At 59.6% G+C, this 20,754-nt stretch overlaps 5 protein-coding genes across 5 annotated transcripts in view; 3 read left to right on the top strand and 2 right to left on the bottom strand.

The window, feature by feature from the left end:
* The first annotated feature begins 6 nt into the window (after positions 1–6).
* CHLNCDRAFT_33094 (hypothetical protein) lies at positions 7–6,051 on the top strand. The gene is made up of 18 exons (XM_005843568.1): positions 7–490; positions 586–705; positions 851–971; positions 1,114–1,208; positions 1,300–1,377; positions 1,481–1,681; positions 1,791–1,903; positions 2,039–2,284; positions 2,589–2,658; positions 2,832–3,018; positions 3,179–3,288; positions 3,434–3,538; positions 3,666–3,824; positions 4,006–4,288; positions 4,456–4,656; positions 4,796–5,388; positions 5,520–5,741; positions 5,917–6,051. Exons 1-16 carry the CDS (start codon positions 245–247, stop codon positions 5,041–5,043), a joined length of 2,583 nt encoding a protein of 860 aa, XP_005843630.1. The 5' UTR covers positions 7–244; the 3' UTR covers positions 5,044–5,388; positions 5,520–5,741; positions 5,917–6,051.
* A 2,419-nt stretch (positions 6,052–8,470) lies between these two features.
* On the bottom strand, positions 8,471–12,157 carry CHLNCDRAFT_140241 (hypothetical protein; the record flags this gene model as incomplete). The annotated part of the gene is made up of 9 exons (XM_005843520.1): positions 8,471–8,572; positions 8,687–9,194; positions 9,316–9,355; positions 9,695–10,271; positions 10,515–10,667; positions 10,811–11,180; positions 11,289–11,461; positions 11,578–11,745; positions 11,849–12,157. 9 exons carry the CDS (start codon positions 12,155–12,157, stop codon positions 8,471–8,473), a joined length of 2,400 nt encoding a protein of 799 aa, XP_005843582.1.
* A 186-nt stretch (positions 12,158–12,343) lies between these two features.
* CHLNCDRAFT_140240 (hypothetical protein) lies at positions 12,344–13,064 on the top strand (the record flags this gene model as incomplete). Its single annotated transcript, XM_005843567.1, has 2 exons — positions 12,344–12,372; positions 12,665–13,064. The coding sequence occupies 2 exons, from the start codon at positions 12,344–12,346 to the stop codon at positions 13,062–13,064; spliced, it is 429 nt and encodes a 142-aa protein (XP_005843629.1).
* Positions 13,065–14,060: 996 nt separating this feature from the next.
* On the bottom strand, positions 14,061–18,942 carry CHLNCDRAFT_56398 (hypothetical protein). The gene is made up of 18 exons (XM_005843519.1): positions 18,793–18,942; positions 18,464–18,634; positions 18,190–18,311; positions 17,893–18,063; positions 17,648–17,747; positions 17,346–17,559; positions 17,175–17,270; positions 17,062–17,123; positions 16,836–16,953; positions 16,497–16,641; positions 16,134–16,412; positions 15,914–16,035; positions 15,632–15,757; positions 15,347–15,513; positions 15,053–15,235; positions 14,790–14,924; positions 14,354–14,674; positions 14,061–14,296 (listed from the first exon to the last, which is right to left on the bottom strand). The coding sequence occupies exons 1-18, from the start codon at positions 18,907–18,909 to the stop codon at positions 14,093–14,095; spliced, it is 2,853 nt and encodes a 950-aa protein (XP_005843581.1). The 5' UTR covers positions 18,910–18,942; the 3' UTR covers positions 14,061–14,092.
* Positions 18,943–19,098: 156 nt separating this feature from the next.
* The window catches only part of CHLNCDRAFT_59237 (hypothetical protein), a 3,047-nt gene continuing 1,391 nt past the window's right edge, over positions 19,099–20,754 (top strand). The window contains exons 1-6 of the mRNA XM_005843566.1: positions 19,099–19,129; positions 19,201–19,272; positions 19,467–19,578; positions 19,761–20,038; positions 20,198–20,320; positions 20,467–20,679. Coding sequence (XP_005843628.1) covers positions 19,124–19,129; positions 19,201–19,272; positions 19,467–19,578; positions 19,761–20,038; positions 20,198–20,320; positions 20,467–20,679 — 804 coding nt within the window. The 5' untranslated portion in view covers positions 19,099–19,123. The remainder of the gene's footprint in view (positions 19,130–19,200; positions 19,273–19,466; positions 19,579–19,760; positions 20,039–20,197; positions 20,321–20,466; positions 20,680–20,754) is intronic.

Here is a 20,754-nt window from a genome sequence, read left to right as displayed (position 1 = left end):
TGCAATGCAGCCCCGGCTGCGCATTGTTCCACTGGCTCCGGCAGAGACGTGAGGCAAAAAAAACAGCGTGGTCAGGCCGAGGAGCCGAAGGACCCACAAAGAGTTGTGATCACAGCCAAAGTTGTGAGCTATCGCAGCAGTGTCTCGGCAGCAGCCCCAGCACACGACGGCCGGCCACTCGCCGCCCACTGACTGCCGCCGCCGCACCCCGCCCGGCGGCGCACAGCGAGCAGCGCGCAGCCTCATGGCGGTGGCAACAGTGGATGACTCTGTGCTGGATCTCGTGCGGAAGCACATGCGCGAGGTCAAGGTGCCGGGGAACTATGACCGGGTCTACAAGGATGAGTGCATGTTCTGCTTTGCCTCGCCCGAGTCCCCAGGCGGCCTCTACATCAACCTCGCCACCCACCAAGCCTTTGACGAGGAACACATGGAGCTGGACCAGCAGCGCACCAGCGCCATGCTCTATCTGCACCGACAGGCTCGCCGGGTGAGCCTTCCAGCAGCCTCTAGCAGTGCTCACACCCAAGAGCGTGCTGCTGTTGCACGCATCATCAACTGCCATTACACCGACTGCATTTCCAGGTGCCACTCAGCGAAGCGGAACTCAAAAAGCGGGAGGACGAGAAGCCCAACAAGATGGCCATCGGGGTGAAGGGCGGGTTCCAGCTGGACGAAAAAGATTACCGTTTAGAGACCGAAGAGGTCGGGTAACTTGTCCAACCATTACACACAGCGGTTCCTCATGTCTCTATGCATTGGTGTCGCAGCAGCAGCTTCAATACAGCGGGTTGTCAGGCCAGCACATGTTGCCGTTTTGCGTCATCTCGTACACTCCCGCCTCGTGCAGGCGCTGGTGCTGTTGCCTGCATGGCTGCGAATCCCCCTGCCATGCCCCGAGCTACCAGAACTAGTGCTGTCGTGCATTACGGCAGTGCAGAAGCATGACAGCGCCAGCCACCAGGCAAGCCGTGCCCTTTCAGCCCTTGTGCGCAGCCCGTGCCGGCCCATGTCCCGTGCTGTGCTTAACCCAATATTGGATTGGCTGCCTGGTGTTTCGCGCCCTGCACGCACGGCACCCACGGCTTTCCTTGCTACCCGTACAGGAGAAAGTCAGTGCCTGGCATGAAGAGCGGAGAGTCAGCAAGTATGCCGAGCACCTCGAGCAGCTTCCGGCCACCCGAAACATCCCTATGGACCCCAAGGAGGTCTGCGACTGTGCTGCATTTACACCAAGAGCGCCTGGAGCTGTTCAACCTGTGCGGCACTCATCAGCACCCTTCCATACATCCTTTGCAGTGGAAGTGTGATGAGACTGGGTTGCAGGAGAACCTTTGGCTCAATCTTTCGACAGGCTTCATTGGCTGTGGACGCCAGGTGAGCTGACCTCTGATTTTTGTTGGTTATGACAATACCTCTCTTCACAGGCGACGGACAAGTGCCGGTAGGAATGACAATTTCAGACCGCCGTGCGCTGCAGCAATATGGCATGGACTCGGGCACCGGCTCTGCAATGAAACATTATGAGGCGACGGGGCGCAAATACCCGCTGGTGGTCAAGCTGGGCACAATCACGCCACACGGCGCCGATGTGTACAGTTATGCTCCAGAGGAGGATGACATGGTGCTGGACCCGCACCTGGCACGCCACCTGGCGCACTGGGGCATCGACATGATACAGGTAGCAGTTGGCAACTGCAGTCAATGTGCGCTCAGCGAGATGTAACACTTCACTGGCGGAATTTAATTAACCCTGATACATGGCATGCGGCCTGCTGATCGTGGCGCAGATGGAGAAGACAGAGAAGTCCATCGCTGAGCTGGAGATTGACCAAAACGTGGCCATGGAGTTTGACAAGATCACAGAGGCAGGTGCACACCTGAAGCCACTGTCGGGACCAGGGTGAGTATGCGACTGGGAAGCAGTGTATATCTTGTTCACTACAACCATGTGCTGATGCGACAACATGGGTGTTTGTATCGATCTTGCTAGTGCCCGTTGCATTAAAGTCTGCTGTCATGGCTTGTGTTTGTGAAGGTTTGTGGGCCTGACTAATTTAGGCAACAGCTGCTACATGAACAGTGTGCTGCAATTGTTGTGGGCTTTGCCCGAGCTGCATCAGCGTTATGTGGATAAAGCGGCACACATCTTCAAGACCGCCCCTCAGGACCCTGCCGTTGACTTTGCCACTCAGTTCGCCAAGGTTAGTGTGGCCGAGCGACTTGGAAGAGGGAGTTGGAGAATGCCTGCTTTATGCCACAAGTCGAACACCTGGCAGCCTACGTGCAATTCTCTGCACCCTCCATGTTCGTCACAGGTCGGCACAGCACTGTTGACTGGCAAGACAGACACCCTGGCTGCCGCCAATGCACCCCAGCCAATGAACTACGAAGCTGAGACAATGATCATGGAGGGCAGCCTGGAAGCTGTTGTTCAGGTGTAGTAAGAGCGCTGTGCACTAGCCCAGCACCACACGGTTGTTCCAGGGGTGTACCTATACCTCTCCTGCCTGCGGCTGTTGCTGCTGCTGCTCACTCTGTAAGGTCTGCCTGCTTTCCCTGCAGGTTAAGGAGGAGATCGGCATCAGTGTGCGCCCGCAGGCGTTTAAGAGCCTGGTGGGGAAGGGCCACTCAGAATTCAGCTCCGGCAGGCAGCAGGTGGGTGGGGAGAGGCGAGGTAGGGGGCTCAGTCTCGATTCTGGCCCCATGTTGATTGTGGCCCTACGGTGGAGGCTGGTGCCATGGCTGTCTGCCTTGTTTCCAGCCTATTCACTTGTTGCCCCTCATTGACATCAGTGCCGCTGCCGCCATTGTTGGCCCCCGCTGTGCAGGATGCACAGGAGTTCTTTGGGCACCTGCTGGAGGTGTTGAGCCGCGCAGAACATGCGGCTGGAAGCCGCCTGCCGGGTGCTGCTGCGGAACCCACCACTCGTCTTTTCAAGTTTGGCACAGAGGATCGCATCCAATGCACCGAGACGGGCAGGGTGCGACTCATTTTGCGCTGCCGTGTGTTCTGCAGTCTCTGCAGCCTGGCCTGCTGGATTGTTCTTGCCCCATGCCGCTTTGTTGTCAGCTGCTTTCCCCTGCGCTTACCTGGGCGCCAGCTGCTTTCCAATGCTAACTTGGGCCCTGGAGTGCATGCAGGTAGCGCTTGTGCCCGGCGAGTCGACCTGCCTAGCCCTGCATATTCCAATGGAGGCCGCTGAGAACCGCAACGAGTTGGAGCAGTTCCAAGAGCGGCAGCAGAAGCGGCAGAAGCTAAAGGAGGAGGGGTCGGCAGCGGCAGATGTGCTGCCCAAGGTGTGCCACAATTGAGTGGCAACCGTGTGTGTTTGGGTGGGGTGGGGTGGGCAGAGGCTTTCTGGAACCTCTGAACCTCCACTGAATGCTCCTACCGCTCCTGCCTCTGTTCACCGGCGAGGTGCAGGAGGAGGAGCACGTCACACCCCGCGTGCCCTTCACCGCCTGCCTGGAGATGTGGGCTGCAGACAACCTGGTGGATGGCTACAGCTCGGCGGCAGCAGGCAGGAAGACGCAGGTAAAGCGGTGGCAGAGCCGCAGCTTCTGTGCACCAATGCCGCTGCACCCATCTACCTGCTGCATACCTCTCCCTTGTGCCTGCCTGCTAAACGCCTCGACTAAGTCCATCCCTCCTCCCTGCGCAGGCCGCCAAGCGTCCCCGATTCTCCTCCTTCCCTCCCTACCTGCTGGTCCAGATGCTGCGCTACTATCGAACAGAGACAGGGGAGGAGAAGAAGTTGGATGTGGAGATTCCGGTGCCAGAGGAACTGGACTTGGAGCCGCTGCGGGCGCAGGGCCTGCAGGTGGGCCAGCGCTTTGCGTCTGGACCTGTAGTTGTCACGTACCGCTGGTGCCCATGGCAGTTGGATTTCGCACCTGCATTGCAAGGTCTCAGCTGCCCGCTTGCTTGGTCAGGCTAAGAGGGAGGTGTCAGGGGGCTGGGCTTGTACAACCGCCCCCGAGTGTGCATGCTGCACCACGCAGGCGGGCGAGCAGCTACAGCCAGATGCGCCAGACGAGCCACCCGCCGCTGCTTCACATGGCGCCGCAGCCCCGGCAGCCCCGCCAGGCCCTCAACCCGACGACACCATCGTTGCCCAGTTGGTCTCTATGGGGTTCTCAGAGAATGGCAGCAAGCGTGCAGCGCTGGCGGTGGGCAACAGCAGCACTGATGCTGCCGCCACCTGGGTGTTTGACCACATTGAAGACCCTGACTTCAACGACCCGCTGCCGGCCTCTGGCAAGGCCAGCACTGGTGGGGTTGCAGGTGGGAGCTCTTTACTTTAAACGAAGGGAACCAGGAAGCAGGGCATATCTGCATTTGCACACACCCCATGGCTTTGTGTGGCGGCTGCTGGCGGCTGCTGGCACTTGTGCACCCTACAGGTTGATGCTACTCACCACACCCCCTGCGTGCAATGATGTCTGGCGCAGGTGGCGGCCCCGGCGCACCGGAGCCTAGCGCCGAGAGTCTGTCCACGCTGGGAGATATGGGTTTCAACGAGCGCCAGGCGCGTATCGCGCTGGCCGCCTGCCAGGGTAGTGTGGAGCGTGCAGTCGATTGGCTGTTCAGCCGCCATGACAACCTGGATATTGAGGTGGAGGAAGCGGCGGCGACAAGCACCAGCGCCGCAGGTATGTGCATCGAGCCAACATGCAGCGGTGCCTGCCAGCCATGGGGATGCACATGTGTGTCGAGCGTTACAATGCCGTCGCCCACTGCTCACTCGCCCTTCTCGCCGGCTGACCTTGGATACCTTCAACGGCCATGCAGGCGGCAGCATGGCGGCAGCCCCATCGGGTGACGCCAGTGCATCAGCAGCCCAACTGCTGGATGGCCCGGGCCAGTACGAGCTGGTGGGTATTGTCAGCCACATGGGTGCCAACACCACTTGTGGCCACTACGTGTGCCATGTCAAGAAGGAGGGGCAGTGGGTCATCTTCAACGACGAGAAGGTGGCTGCTAGCCAGCACCCTCCGTTTGATCGAGGCTACCTCTACCTCTACCGGCGGCGCCAGTGACCGTCAAGACGCAGAATTGTTGTTGGGCAAGGCAGCAGATGTGTCGTTTGTTCAATCACCAGCTCATGATGCGATGCAAGGGAGTTTAGGCATTGCAAGCAACACAAGGTTCTAAATAGAAAAAATCACACCAGCTCGTCTTGCACAGCTCAAAAGGGACGCGGCACGCGCTTTAACAACTGGGAAGGAGCAGTGCACGGCCCCTTAAATGGAGGTGATGGGTGAGTAGTCGATGCATTGGACGCCGCCGTAGAAGTGGGGGGACTGCACGATTTGGCGAGCCGTCTCCATGTGCACGCTAATGATGCGCTCATTGCCCAGGTTGAGGATGTTGCACCCATACTCCTGGGGCCAGGGAGCGGGAAGAGGGTGAAACTTGCAGATGAGGCAGATGACATTGGCCTCCGTGCAGAACACCGCGATGCGAGCACCAGAGCTAGCTAGCTACTGCGCTGCCTCAAACCCAACCCACCCACCAGCTGGTGGTGCGGCTTGATTGGGATGATGTGGTAGCCGTTGTCTCGCATGTACTGGCTGAACTCCACACCCTGCCTGGACAGCCCATAGCTGCCATCGCTGCCCTTGGTGTACTCGTCCACCAGGCGCCGCGTGGGGCTGCCCTCCCCCATCATCTCCTCCAGCATGATGCAGACATTGTCGCTGACAATGCTGAACACGCAATCCAGGTGCATGCGGTCCTAAACAGCAGAGGGAAGGGGATGAAGAGGAATTTGCAGGTTTCGTGGGCCAGGGCCCAGGGACGAGGCGCTGCTGGCCCAACCAGATAGTTAGACTTGGCAGTCACCTGCGCAAGGTGACCCGTCCCCTCGCGCCCAGGGATCCCACACCATTGCAATTCCTATACCACCATACCTGGTGCTGCTCGTAGTCATCACGCACCACTGCAAAGCGCCGCGTGCCCAGCAGGTCCTGGTCCATCAGCTGCTGGCAGGCATCAAAATTGGAGCGCAGCCCAATGCCCAGCAGCGCCAGATCGCGGCTCGCGGGAAAGAAATCGCCTGCGGGAAAGGGAAGGGTCCACCGCAAAGTGGTGAGTTGATAGGCACCACAGACGCGTGAGAACTGTTATACTGCAGCAGTATAATGCTTGAAATGCATACGGCTCGATGGTGTGTGTTGCTCCTTCTCCTCACCTCCTTCCAAGTAGCCTGGCTCTGCTATCTCGCCAACCACGGGCAACCCTGCAGAGACGGCACGGGGCAACGTCTGTTGCTGTCCAGGGCAGGCACAGCAACACAAGCAGGAAGGCAGCAGTGCACGCAGCCTGTTGTTCAATCAGTACACCCATAAAGGGACGCCAGCTAAACCAGGCTGCACATCACCGTGCCACCTCACCCAGCTTCTGCAAGCAGAACTTCATGAGCGACACCTCGAGGTTGCGCTGCGGCGAGCGCAGGCGCCCCATGATGATGCCGCGGCACGTGGTGATCTGCTGGTCCCGTGTGTACACCAAATTGCTCAGCGGCTCAAAGCTATACGTGGCGTTCAGGCCTGCAAACGCATGGCATGGATGCAGACTGGTGTTCTGAGAGTGCAAGCCGTACAATACAGTATAGAACAGTACAACCAGCAGGGGTCCTACAGCCCTACAGCAGCACCGCCCAAGTCAACCTGCTGCGCCCCAGAGCACCCGCACCCGTGTCGCGATAGGACGGCGAGATGTTGACGGTGGGGTTGATGAGGATGGTGTCAATCAGCTGCGGCACCGACATGTGCTGCAGCACAGTCAGCTTATACTCATCGCTCAGGTAGTAGCGGTCCTTCTCCTCCAGCTCCTCCAGGCTGTGCCCCTCTGCCAGCCGGTATGTCAGCGCCTGCAGAGGGGAGAAGCAGGAAGTGCAGGTGGCCCAGTTGAGCAACCAAGAGGTCCTCGAAGAACGATGCAAGACAACTCCAGCCCTCTAGCAAAAATACCCAACCTCCCTATGCTCCAGCGCATCTACAACTCCACCTGCATCGCAAACCCCTCCAGCTCCACACGGGCTCCAACATGGTCGACAGTACCAAAGGCCAGGATCTCCCGCACTGTCAGCACCCGCACCCCCTTCTCGCGCATCACACGCCGAAACTCGGCATGAGCCTGCAGGCACCCCCAGGGAGAAGTAGGGCGCCGTTGGTGGTGTTTGCGAAACGTAACTGCTCAGCGTGGTAATCCAATCACAAAGTTGATGCGCCTCATTTCATCTTGGCAGGAGCGGCAGAAGGCAGGGAACGCCTGCCTGCTTGGCAGCCTCCAGGTTGACCGGCTTTTCGTACAAAGAGGCGCGCGGATGCATGCCGCCCATTTGCAGCGACATGCCTTCCGGCTCACACACAATGACGATCTCTGCCTGCAATGACAATCACCGAAAACGATGAGCACCTACAAGGCTGGCAAACGGGCTATCGCTGGTGGATCTGTGACCATGCAGCACGTCACACATCTTGCCTTGTCATTCTCAGACTCCTGGATTGCCTGCATTGCATAGATGGAGCAAACTTTGCAGCCGCAGAATCAGAGGGAAACGGCCAGTTGACAGCCCCCATCCAACTGTGATCAGATAGAATGTTGATATGCACATATGCAGCCACGCCAATGCGCGTGCCTTGACATTGTACTTTTCCTGCAACAGCTCCGCCGCTGTGGAGCGGCGCCCAGAAGGCGTCTTGGCGATGCCGTCCAGCTTGCCCAGGGGCTGGGTGGGGGGAGGAGCGACGGCGCAGAGGTCCTGCGCACATATGAGCACAAGCAAGGCCTCGTAACCATCCCTTCTCGAATCTTGTCTGCATAACACTAATGTGGGTAATCAGAGACGAGCCCAGCGATGTGGCACACCTTGAAGGATTGAGAGAGGCTCATTTTGGACATGGGAATACTTCAACTCATTCACTCGGAAAGAAGAAGAAGAAGAAGAAGAAGAAGAAGAAGAAGAAGCGACTACGCGGGACGCGTGATTTGTACTTCGGCCGTACCGGCAGGAAACGGGTGTCACGCCCGTGGCTCCCGGTAAACTCGGGACCTACCGCAGGCAAAGCGGTCTGCTCGGGATTGCAGTCAGGCGCGGGCGACACTCCAAGAAGTACAGTGCCAACAGCTCGGTCGATCTCCGAGGCTCTCCCCCACAGGCCTAGGCTCGTGTGCTAACCCCCACCGCCTCCACAGCAGCCAGCACCGGCTCCGATTACATCCGATGTGCACTTGGTGCTCAAGTCTTGCGTTTGCGTCGGCACAAGGCGGTCTGGCAAGCGGTTGTTTTACTTCTTCGGCGCGCGCACCAAGCAGTGTCAAGTGGGCACGCAGCTCCGCAGCTTTTGGCTTGGCAATACTGCATGCCTGCGCAGAGGACACTGCTCTCGCGCATACGAAGCGCTGCCGCGTCCTGCCGTCCCGCCGCGTCCTGCCGCGAGCGCTTGTCGGCGCCGGACATCATTGCAGCACGTCCTCTTCTTCCCCCGCCACCACAATGTCAGCCAGCAGGGCGTCGCAGTCCACGCCATAAGCCTGTAGCCGTTCCCTCAGCCGCGCCACCTGCATTGAAAGAGTCGCAGCCAAAACATGAATCCATGGCAAATCCAGGGACGCTGGTGTAGCAGGTTTTATCCAGGCTCCCAAACAGCACCGCGTGGGCGCCCAGTCAGCCACCTTGGCCTCCTCCATGCCCAGGCAGGCGAGCAGATCAGCCATAGCATCGTCTGCCTCCTGCTGTGCCTCCTGGCGCACCGCCTCTAGCCGCTGCTGCAGCTCAATCTGACTAGTGCCGCCCTGCTGTGCTCCTGCACCCACAACCTCCACATCGTCCTGCCGCTGCCTGGCACCTGCCAGATCGCACTGCAGCTGATCCACCTGCTGCTGCAGGCTGTCGGCGTGGGCGTCTAGGGTGCTGTATGCTGCAGACAGGTCCTGCAAATCCATCTCCAGCTTGCGAGCAGCCACTTGACCAGCTGTCATATCGGCGCGAGCTCGCTCAACCTCAGCCTGCACCTCCAACAGCTGCTGCTGTGCCACGACGAGCTGCTGCCGGAGCACGTCTGCCTGTGCCTCTGCCGCTGCCTGAGCCTCCAATGCCGCCTGAGATGCGGTGCCATTGCCGGTGGCACAGCGCAGCCGCTCGGTCATGGAAGCCAGCTCCGTCCGCAGCTGCTGATTTTCTCTGCAAAGCACAAGTGGCTCAACTTTGAGCCTGCATGCTGTTCCCTGTGTTTCCAGCTGAATTTCATGCCGAGCTTCCTGGCTTTACCCATGACAAGCTGCCTCCAATTGCAGGTGCTCACCTCTGCAGCGCCTCGGCCGTGAGCCGTAGCTGCGCATCTCCTGCGCCAGAAGCAGTAGCATCTGGCAATGCCGCCGTGGTTGCATGGCTGTTGGGTTGCACAGCTGGGGCCATGCCGGCACTCAGCACAGGAAGTAGGGGCGCTGTTGTGCTGGGCACTGTGATGACTGCTGTTGCACGGCTGGGGGCCACGGGGGCAGTGGGTGGTGACAACAATGATGTCGGCATGGCGGTGGTTTTATTGGTTATGGGCGCTGTCAACCCTGCTGTGGTGCCATCCGCACCATTGCTTGGAGCGGGTGGCGCAGCACCATCAGACAGCCGTATACCATGCGGAGCCGGAGGCGCTGGCACAGGGTGCACTGCAGGGGGGCTCGCACCAGTGACACTCTTCCGCACTTCTGCTGCGAGCATGGCCAAGCAGGCAGCGAAGGCTGGGCTGATGCTGGGCTCTTCCCCAAAGATGCTGCCACTGCTGCTGCTATCCTTGACTGCTGGCTGATGCTGTAAGGAGTCCAAAATGCTCAGATACTGCTCCTGCCCGATCTGCTTGTCAATGGCAGTCAGCAGCTGCTGCTGGCTGGGGGTGCCTGCCGCATCCTCGGCGTACAAGGCACACAGCCCCAGCAGCAGTGCCAACATGCTGCGTGTCAGCGGGTTGCTGCTGCTGGCAGATGTGCTGCAAGCATTGCTGCCCCGGATGGAGTCCACCAAGAAGGGCTGTGAGTGCGCGACCGCCCGAAGGAAGGCGGTGACGGCTGGCGGGCAGCCGTGCAGCCACAGCAGGAGCAGGCGCAGAATGTTGGCTGCAGCACGCACGCTGACAGGCTGCTGACCATAATGCGTGACAAGCAGGCCCAAATGCGAGGTGCACAGGGCGATAAGGCTACTGGCACTGCTGTTGGTGTGTCCCAGCTGCCGCCACTGCTGCTGCTGCTGTTGTGTCTGCAGCTGCACCTGCAGCGTCAGCAAGTGCGTCTGAATGCCTGCATTCCCACCGACTACGTGCGACACGGCTGCTGCTGCCCTGCTGCTGGTAGCCACCTCGGCCATGCTGCCATGCCATCCCAGGCTGAGCAGAAGATAACCACCAAAACTGTCGGGTACTGCCGCCGCCGTATTCCTCAGAGAGCTGGCCAGAACTGACTGCCCTGCAGCGTTGCCGCAGCAGTAGGCCTCAAGGAGGCGATCTGCAGCCACCTGCTCGGCTGCAGATTGTGCCGACACCGCAACTTGCAGCACTGCCTGTAGAAGTGGCACCACCTCGCCGCTGGCTGATTTGACCGACACCTCTGCCAGCTGGTCCTGCTGCAGTAGGCTGCCACTGATGAGCGCTGCTAAGCAAAGCAGAGCCTGCAAAAGGCGGCGCAAAGAATGACACCCTCGGCGGCACATACGGCGAGCTGTGCCAAGAACAGGCGCTTTGTCTGCATGCATTCTCCATGCTTGCAAAGCAAAGCCCATCATGCTGCTCTGCACCTGATTAGAGGGCATACCTGGGCACGTACGGTGTCATCTAATGCGCCGCCAGCTTGCAGCGCCAGCCCGATTAAGACGTCCAACAGCCCACGGTGCAGCAAGGCCTGCCGGTTCTCCGCCTGACAGCTGCAAATGGGCGTCATAGGGCCACCTGCAGGGGGCGGAAGCAGTGCCAGCACCACTTCCATAGCCGCCACCAGGTTTGCCCCCTTCTGTGACGGCAGCTGCCGACTGCCGTCCTCTGAGAGCTGCAGAATCACAGGCAGCTGCGCCAAGAAGCCGGTTTCTCGGAACATGAGCTGGTTGGGTGGGCTGCCGCGCAGCAGTGTGGCGAGGAGCTGGAAGCAGTCCTGCACCACGATGTCGCCGTTAAGCATGCCCTCCTCTCTGCGTGTGGCATGTGAGAGGGATATGGAAGCAGATAACCTCACATGACACAGCCTCCCTGCCTGCCCCCGGGTGGTGTACTCAGCGGCCCCGCTGACCAGCACGCACCTGATGATGCCAAACAGGCGGTCAAACGCCCCCTCGAACGCGGCGATCTTCTGCAGGTCGCTGCTGCCGGCTGCCAACTGCGTGAGCAGCAGAAGAGCCTCATTGCGCAGCACCTCCTGCTCCCCAAGCAGCTCCATCAGTCGGGTCACGCCCAGCGGGGTGCCCAGGATGGCCTGCATGCATGGGAAACAAAGCGCATGTCACGTTACCAGCCGGGCACTTGGGGGGGGCCCAAACACAGGCGACGCGATGATCCTGTTGACACGAGTACTGATTCCCGACGCCGCACTTCTTGCAGATGATGGGGCGCTGCCGATGCCAGGCCCTTGAGCACTTGCAGAGTGTAATAGCGCGCGTAAAAGTCGGGCACGCCCGCCGGCCCCTGCTCCAGCAGGTTTAGCAGCAGCGGCATGGCATCGGGCATGCGCGCCAGCTGCTGAGCGTTGACGGCAACTGCCTACACACACTCGCAGTAAGTGGCAAGGTGCAAGGTGGCGTGACGGCTAGTAGTTCATAGGGCAGAATTGCACAGCAACGAGGAGCCTATAGGGTATCCCTACCTGCGTGGTGCGTGCCTCGCTGCCGACGGCCACCGCTGCTGCCAGGCTCTCCAGTGCTAGCTGCACCATCTCACCGTCGTCGCGATCCCGCACAACTTGCAGCATCGCAGGAAAGCCTACGGCCCCAAAAGCAAGCTGAGCCTTGGGGCTTCCCAGCAGCAGGTCGCGCAGCTGCTGCAGCGCCTCGCGGCGATCTGGCAACAAGACTGCGTCGGATACCCGTTGCACCAGGCGCTCCAGCAGGTCGACGTACTGGTCTCCAGCCTCGTCCTGCGCCTGCTGCTGCAGGAACCGGCCCAGTGCCAGCATACTCTGCAAACGGCAGGCGGCGAAAAGTAGGGAGGCGCAACTAGGAGGGACGCTTGCCGCCGCCGCCAGTGAACCGCTGCCGTGGCCGTCAGGAACATTTGGAGCCTGGAGGCGAGATTCACCTCTGCAGGCCAACATAGCTGCTTACCGGAACCTCCCACCGCGAAACGATCGCGGGCGACAGCAATGTCTACCGAAAACTTCAAGTTCTTGGAGTGCTGCAACGATGGCTGCTGAAGCAGAGAGGGCACGGCTTTGCAAAAGCTGCAGTATACTGCAGTATGCAGAAATGTGGGTGGACAGGAGGTGCACATGAGAGCTAGCACCGACGTTTGTCGGCCCTTCTCCCCGCTATCAACATCGCCGCTCTGCACCGCCGGGCATGTCGATCTTTAGCAATCTCTTCCCTGGACAGTTGAACGCGTCGCCCCAAACAGCTCTGTTCTCTAGCTACGGCCCCTCCAACGCAGAGCAAGCTTTGCAAAGCTATCCGGCCCCTTTGCAAAGGCCAGGGGCCCGAGAGCCGGAAGCTCTGAAGAAGAAGCGGCCGAGGTCGACGGCGGGCGGTGTAGGGGTGGCTAATGGAGAGCAGGGGAAGCAAAAGAAGAAGCGGCGCGAGGAGATTGTCCAGGTTCAGCAGCCGCCACAACGGACGACGCAGCGGGGACCGCCAACGGCAGCAGCGACGGCAGAGGCCGACGACCGGCTCCCCCGCACCGTGTTTGTGGGCAACCTGCCGGCACACGTCAAGCGCAAGTCGCTGGCCCAGCTGTTTGCTGGGTGCGGGCGGGTGGAATCCGTGCGCCTGCGCTCCCTGCCGTTGCAGCGGGATCCAACCAGCAAGATCCCGCGCCGCGGTGCCATCGCCTCGGGTGCCATCGATGCAGACCAATCTGCGCATGCGTGAGTTGCGACCCCTTGCCTGCCCGCCTTGGTTTCATGTGCTCACTTGCAGCAGATGTCTTGAGATGATGAAACTGACGTATTGGCTCCCCGTTGTGCCGCCTATGCAGCTATGTGGTGTTCGCGGATGATGCTGCAGCTGATGCAGCGCTGACCCTCAACATGCAGGAGGCAAGTGATAGCTGTAGCCTGGCTGTTGGTGGGGGATCATGATTGCCCTGCAACAGAAGATATGTGTGACACCACACGTTTAAAAAACATCCTGAACTGCTGCAGTTCCAGGGGCACTTACTTCGTGTTGACCATGCGGCTCCAAAGGGAGGAAAGGAGGTGGTGTTTGACCCTCAACGCTCTTTATTTGTTGGTAACCTGGCGCACGACATAAAAGTGTGTTCTGTCGCTGTTTCGCACAATGCCTGCTGCTCCTGTCCTTTCTGGTAAATGGCAGAAATTGATTATGATCGTTCGATCTCGGGTGGTAGTGGCCCAATGTGGGTTAACAGATATTTTTTGTGCACCCATGCGCAGGACCAGGAGATTATCCACCACTTTGGCGCCGCCAATCTGGAGGCAGTGCGCGTGGTACGGGATTCAAGGACTGGCGTAGGCAAGGGAGTTGCTTTCATCTTGTTCAAGAGCCAGGAGGCATCCAAGACAGCACTGAAGCAGCAGGGTGCCGCGGAGCTTAAAGGTCGCACACTGCGCCTGACAGGCGTGAAGCGGCAGCAGGAAGGCAAGGCCGCATGGCAGCAGGGCACAGGCGGTCATGCTGGCAAGAGCGGCAGCAGCAAGGCAGCAGGCGGCAAGCCGGTCGTTGGCAGGCGGAAAGTTGGTGGGAAGCGGCCCGCCGTTGCAGCGAGGAAGCTTGCTCCAAAGCAACAGGAGGAAGCTTGATTAAAAGGAAAAGCAAGAGAAGCAAATCTCTTAAACCTTGCCCTCTGCATGCGGCTTTTCGCAGTGCAACAACAACCAAGTCTTCCTTAAGCCACAGCTGAGTAGTGTTACAGATTGTGCCGCAGACGCCAACAGAGATCACTTACTGAGAACGGTTGCGGCCACCACCTCATCACCCTGCCGCACCTTGACCAACCGGTGGCCCTTTGCGAAGCGGGAGTGGATGTTCACATCTGCCACGGGCACCCTCACAAGCTGTCCCTGCTGCGTGGACAGCACCACATCTGCCCCGGCTTCAGGCTTGCGACCGCTGCTGCTGGTTTTGGTAGCGCTGCTCTCATCCTCGCTGCCGCTATCCAGCGCCGCTTCCCTGCTGCCCGACGGCGCTATGCCCACCACCTGGACCGCTGCCAGCCGGTCCCCCAGGTTAAGTCGCAAGGCTTGGATGCCACTGCCGGTGCGTGCACGGAGCCGAAATTCAGAGATGCAGGTGCGCTTGCCCAGGCCCTGCTGTGTAACCAGCAGCAGGTACGGCCCCGCTGACTGCTCCTCATTGCTACTGCTCTCAGCAGGCGTCTCCGCAGCCTTTCCCTCGCTATAGTCCATATCATGCGATCCCTCTATGCTCAAGTAGTCTTCGTCATTAGGTCCTTCTGCCACAATGCCCGCAGGCAGAATCGCCATGGCCACAATGTCGGTGCCCTTCGACAGAGTCATGGACTACGCGTAGTACAAGGGAGGGAGAGGGGGCGCCTGATGTCTCACAGCGGAAAGGAAGCGTGTTGAAATTCAGGGCTGTGAAGCTAAAAAGCAAAAAGTGTGTGCCTCCAGCTACCTTGTTGCCAACAGCCGCGCGTCCCATGCGCCGCAGCTTGGTGATGGCAAAGTGCTGCGCGGATCCGTTGGAGGCGGCAATCAACACAGAGTCGGTGGGGGAACAAAGGCCCACGAACTGAAGGCTGTCGCCCTCCTACATGAACAGAGCAAAAAAAGGGTAGTAGGGCGGATGGCAGCTGCCAAGGGAGAAAACACAAAGAAAACAAGTGTGCCTGGAGACCTTGTTTCCTTCGTTTACCAATGCAGCTCTTCTGCACTCACCCGGACACCCATGGCTACCAGGCCGCTGCGGTTGATGGAGGTAAACTGCTTCAGCGCTGTACGCTTTATCTGGCCCTTGCGCGTCAGCATCACGACATCCTGCTCCGCAGACCCCAGCGCTGCACCAAAGCCGGACACGGGCACCATGGCCGCGATGCGGGTGCTCTTGTCAAATGGTAGCACCTGCAGGCAGGCAAAAGGACCCATACACGGGTGCTTCATACAAATCTAAGGAGCAATCCTGTCTCAGCCCAAGATAGCAGCAACGATTGCCCCAGGCGTCACACTGCTAACCTGCGTCACAGCGGAACCAACAGCGGTACGGGTGCCCTCAGGCACGTCATATGCCCGCAGCGAGTAGGCGCGGCCTTCGGTGGTGAAAAATAGAAGATGATCGTGGTCGTTTACATACACAACCTCATCTAGGCTGTCATCTTCCTTGAGCCGTGCGCCCGCCTTGCCTGCGCATCATGTGCAGGGGCTTCAGGTTAGTACAGGAAGCGACCATTGTTCTGCGTGACCTTCATGAACACCACAAGTCCATGTTAGAGCTTCCAAACTACAGCAGCGGCAACGCACCCACGCCCCCCCGCTTCTGCGCTCCAAAGGTGTCTGGGCGCACGCGCTTGATGTAGCCGCGCCGGCTGTAGACCACTAGACTGGGAGCATTGGGGATCACATCCTCATGTCGCAGCTCCACCTCACCTGCAAACCAGGCCAGCAAATCAGGGAGCACAAATCGGGCTGGGCATTCCATGCAAACATAGAATATGATGCAATTTCACGTGGCACGACTCACTGACATCCAAAGAGGTGCCATCCGCAGTCCTGCATTCCAGCCAGCACCTAAAGCAAACGCACCATCAGTGATGATGTGCGTGCGGCGTGGCGTGCCAAACTTGGCAGCCAGCTCCTCTGCCTCGCTCGTCACCACCTGCAGAATGCGGTCCTGCCGCTGCAGCAAGTCTTGCAGGTCCGCAATCCTACAAAAGGGACCAGCAGCAGCGGGCATGCTTGCTGCTGATTGCGCTGGTATAAGCTATCACCAGACCCCCTGTAAGCGCATACACATACCACTCACTTGGCCTGCAGCTGTGCCTGCTCCTCCTGCAGCTTGCTGGCCTCCAATGAGGTCAGACGCCGCAGTGTCATACCCAGCACGCCCTCTGCCTGCTCTCGGCTCAACCCAAATGGAGAAGCTCGAAGCACCACCAAGGCCGCAGCGCCGTCGGATGCCTGCCGGATGGCATGCACAACTGCATCCAAGTCACGCATGGCGGTGACAAAGCCGTCCACAAGGTGCAGCCGCTGCTGTGCTCGCAACAAATCGTGCCGCGCCCGCCGCTCCACAACCTCACACCTACACAAAATTAGTCACAATGATTGACCCAAATCCAAACAAAGGACAGTTATGCAGAAAATGCAACCATGCTCCTCAACAGACCTGAAGCTGAGGAAATGCTGCAGGAAGTTTTTCAGAGTAAGGGTCAGCGGTGTTGCACCCACCAAGGCCACCATATTGGCACTGAAGCGCGACTGCACTGCCGTGTGCTTCAGCAGCTGATTGAGAACCAGGTCCGCGTTACCCCCTGCAGGAAGGCAGGAACATGCAGCAGCTGGCAGTGCAACTTGGTCTGAGACCAGGTTGAGCTTTAGAAGCTCCCAGGTCCAGCCAGACGGGCAGGAGGACACCAACTCGTCTGTTCTGAGTACCATGGCATTCGATTTGTTGTATGTGCAGCACACTGCAGACCCTCCACTTCAAGGCAGCCTGCCAACTCACCTCTCTTGACCTCCACCACCACCCGCACGCCATCCCGGTCCGACTCATCCCGGATGTCGCTCACCCCGGTCAGGGTGCCAGCGTCCACCAGACGTGCAATCTGCTCCACCAGGGCCGACTGCAAACCAATGCAAAGGCTCAAATACAGACTATTCAGGTGGGAAATGAGTGAACGGGGAAACGATGCAAGGCACGAGCGGAAATGCTCTGCAAGCCAACCCCTCACCTTGTTTGTTTGGTATGGTAGCTCTGTGATGACCACGAGGGGCTTGCCGCTGCCGCTGCTGCCTGAACGCTTGGGCTTCCGTTTGGCCCCGCCAGCGGCAGTGGTGCTGCCACTGCCATCCTCTATGTGTATCTTGGCCCGCATCAGGATGCCACCCTTGCCCTCTTCGTACGCCTGCCGCACTGCATCTGTAAGAATAATCTCGCCCCCTGTGGCAGTAGGTGGCAGGCTCGTCTCAGTCTGTTGCGGCATTTCTGCAGCTCCTAGGAAGGTTCCCTCGGCACTGGCAGCCAGCGCGCCTGTTGGAAAGTCTGGGGCGGGGATGTGCCGCATCAGCTGGCGCACAGTGATGTCTGGGTTGTGGATCAGCGCCTTGAGCCCTTCAACCACCTCACGCATGTTGTGTGGCGGAATCTTGGTGGCAATGCCAACCGCGATGCCGCTCGTGCCATTGATCAACAGGTTGGGCACACGGGCAGGCAGCACTGAGGGCTCGTCCTGCAGGGCCACAGCACCATGAGCGCAGAACCCACTATAGCAGAGAACAACACACAAACTAAAATTGAGCTGGAATTTAGTTGCTCACTACGGAGGCATCAAAGTTGGGCATGAAGTCCACGGTGTCTGCCTCCAGGTCTGCTAGCAGCATGGCGCTGGCCACCGCCTGCAGCCGGCACTCGGTGTACCTGCATTGCATCATTCCCGACTGGAGGGCCAAGTGAGTACCTTAAGAAGCCAGTTGGAGCATGCAACACTGGTCAATACCATAGATTGGCAAAGTGATGCATGCAGAGGCGCTGCCCTTGCTGGCCTTGCTGGCCTTGTCCAGACCTCATCGCCGCGGGCGGGTCATCGTCCAGGCTGCCAAAGTTTCCATGACCATCCACCAGCTGCACGCGCATGGAGAAGTCCTGGGCCAGGCGCACCAGCGCATCATACACCGCGGTGTCGCCATGCGGGTGGAACTTGCCCAGCACCTCGCCTACAACACGCGCACACTTCCTGTGCAAGCAGAAGGCGTGGGATTGCAGCGTCAGCGACACGACCTGCTCATATTGGCGGGCAATGATGGCAGGCAGCAGGCCACAAATAGCAAGCACGTGCACGTCTGGCCCGTGCGCCTGCCACCTGAAGGGCTTGTTGTGTTGCAGGCCAAGCTCATGCATGGCATACAGGATGCGGCGGTGCACTGGCTTGAGACCGTCGCGCACGTCAGGGAGCGCCCGACCGACAATCACAGACATGGCATACTGCAGACGGTGCAAAAGAAAAAACATGTTGGCAACCCAACAGCTCACAAGTCCGTCGGGGGTGCAGAGAGTCGCGGCACGAGCACTGAACACAGCGCAGGAGGCTGCCCTTGTACAATGGCAACCTGCTGTTTGAAAGGCAAGGGACTGACCGACAGGTATGACCGCTCCGCCTCCAGCCGCAGTTCCGTTTCAATGATGCGGCTGTCGCTGCCTGTGCCGCCCTCCTCTGTTGCCGCTTCGGTGCCAGAGGATGCCGCAGTTGCCACCCTCTGGCTGCCATTGGAGTACCGTCGTAAGGGTTGTCTTCGTGCAGGCAGCAGCTGCACAGATGAGTGCTAGGTAGGAAGAGGGCACCACCTGTTGCCTAGCTGCGGTGAGCGCTGCCCTGGGCCAGCTCTGCCGCCCACGTGGTGCACTGGCAGGCACAGGTGCACCTCCTTGCAACCTGGTTTCTCGTCTCTCAGGCAAGGAAACTCACCCTGGCGGCTCCACCAGCGGGCGACGAACTAGATGGAAGGCCGTGGCGCAGCTTGCTGGCCAGTCGGTTCAGCGCTGCCGTCGGGTGCCAGCTCATGGCCTGCAGGTCGCCAGGCATGCCGTTGCTGTTGAAGTGGTGTTCAGCGGGGCGGTCCTGCCTTCAGGAACATCATCATGAATATCAAGTACTAAATCGGATGGATGGCGAATCGGGTGACTGAGCGCGAGGCTCCTCTCACAGCTGTACCGCCTCGGCCCATCTTATACAAATAAATGGCTATATTTAGTGTCAGCCACTCAGCGTGTTCGAGCCTGTGCTACCAGCCATCGCCATGCAGGTGCGTGGGCGGCGTGCATGCACCAGAGCATGGAATAATGGCTGTCTAACAACAAGTCTGCCTTGCTGCAGGCTTCATTTCAGGGCTTGTCACTGGGCGCCAAGCTGCATCGGAATGGCCGCGTGGCTCGTGGGCAGCGCATGGTGAGACTGCTGCACTGCTTCTGGAAGGCCGGCTGTGTGCTTGGCGAGCAGGGCCCTGCCCTGCACCCCAGTGTGGATGGACACCGCGCTTGAGGCCTCAAAGCATATGTTTGCTTTGCTGTGCATGGCCGCCCGACGCGTCACCACCCCCGCCGCCCCCTTCCACCAAGTCACCTTGCCCTTTCCTCGTGCAGGTGATCCGTGCGGAAGCAAAAGACATCATTTTTGATAATGCCTCCCGCCGCAAGATGCAAGATGGCATCAACAAGGTGGCGGACGCGGTGCAGGTCACCCTGGGGCCCCGCGGTGAGCCGTTGTTTATTGCCAAGCTGGTCATGCCGGGTCGGACGCGGTGCGATGCAGCCTGATCGGCAGCCACTTGCTGCTGCAATCCTGCGCCAGCACTCAGCTGCTCCACCTTGCCCCTACCTTTTCCAATTGGCGCCCGCCTACACCACTGCCCTTCACGCCCGCCCAACAATTTGCAGGTCGCAATGTGGTGCTGGAGCAGGCATACGGCGTGCCGCAGGTGATCAACGATGGCGTGTCCATTGCCCGAGCCATTGAGCTGGAGGACCCTGTGGAGAATGCGGGCGCCCAGCTGATCAAGGAGGTGGCGGGGCGCACCAATGATGCCGCTGGCGACGGCACCACCACTGCGACGGTGCTGGCGCGCGACATGATCCGGTACGGCCTGCAGAACGTGACGGCAGGCGCCAACCCCATCTCTATCAAGCGCGGCATCGACAAGACCTGCAGCTATCTGGTGAGGCAGCAACAGCCGCAGTGGTGTGTGGGCGGGCACCAGTGGCAGGTTTCAAGCGAAATACACTTTGCAGCAAGGCTGACAGTTAGCAGGGGTGCTGCGCATCGTCGCATGGGGACAGGCGCAAACGTGCTGGCCCATTGCTGCCTGGCTTTGCAGGTTGATAAGCTGCAGGAGCATGCGCGGCCGGTCAAGGGCGGCAGTGAAATCAGGAGCGTGGCTGCCATCTCTGCCGGCAATGACGATGAGATTGGCCAGATGATTGCCGATGCTTTGGAGAAGGTGTGCAGGCATACTATAAGGGCCACGTGACAGGTCGTTGCACGGTTTGATTTAAACAGTGCCTTTCTTTGCATGGCAGGCTGCATAGGCTGCCCTCCTTTATGGCAAAACAACAACTTCTGCTTGCTTTGCACCGCCCCCCGTAGGTGGGTGCCGACGGCGTTCTTGCCATTGAGACCAGCAACTCGCTGGAGACAACGGTGGAGGTGCAGGAGGGTATGGAGATTGACCGCGGCTACATCTCCCCCCAGTTTGTGAACAACAGCGAGCGGCTGCTGGTGGAGTATGAGAACGCGCTGGTGCTGGTGACTGATATGAAGATCGAGAATGTTAAGGACGTTATCCCGCTGCTGGAGCAGGTGCTGGGTGCCTCTGCGCGTACTAGCTGGCACAGCATGCATGCCAGCTCGGGGGGGGGGGGGGGGGGGGGGTTT

This window comes from Chlorella variabilis, assembly GCF_000147415.1.
Source record: "Chlorella variabilis unplaced genomic scaffold CHLNCscaffold_29, whole genome shotgun sequence".
Classification (NCBI taxonomy): domain Eukaryota; kingdom Viridiplantae; phylum Chlorophyta; class Trebouxiophyceae; order Chlorellales; family Chlorellaceae; genus Chlorella; species Chlorella variabilis.
The sequence above is the reverse complement of the archived record's forward strand: the minus strand, read 5'-3'. Positions and strand labels throughout refer to the sequence as shown.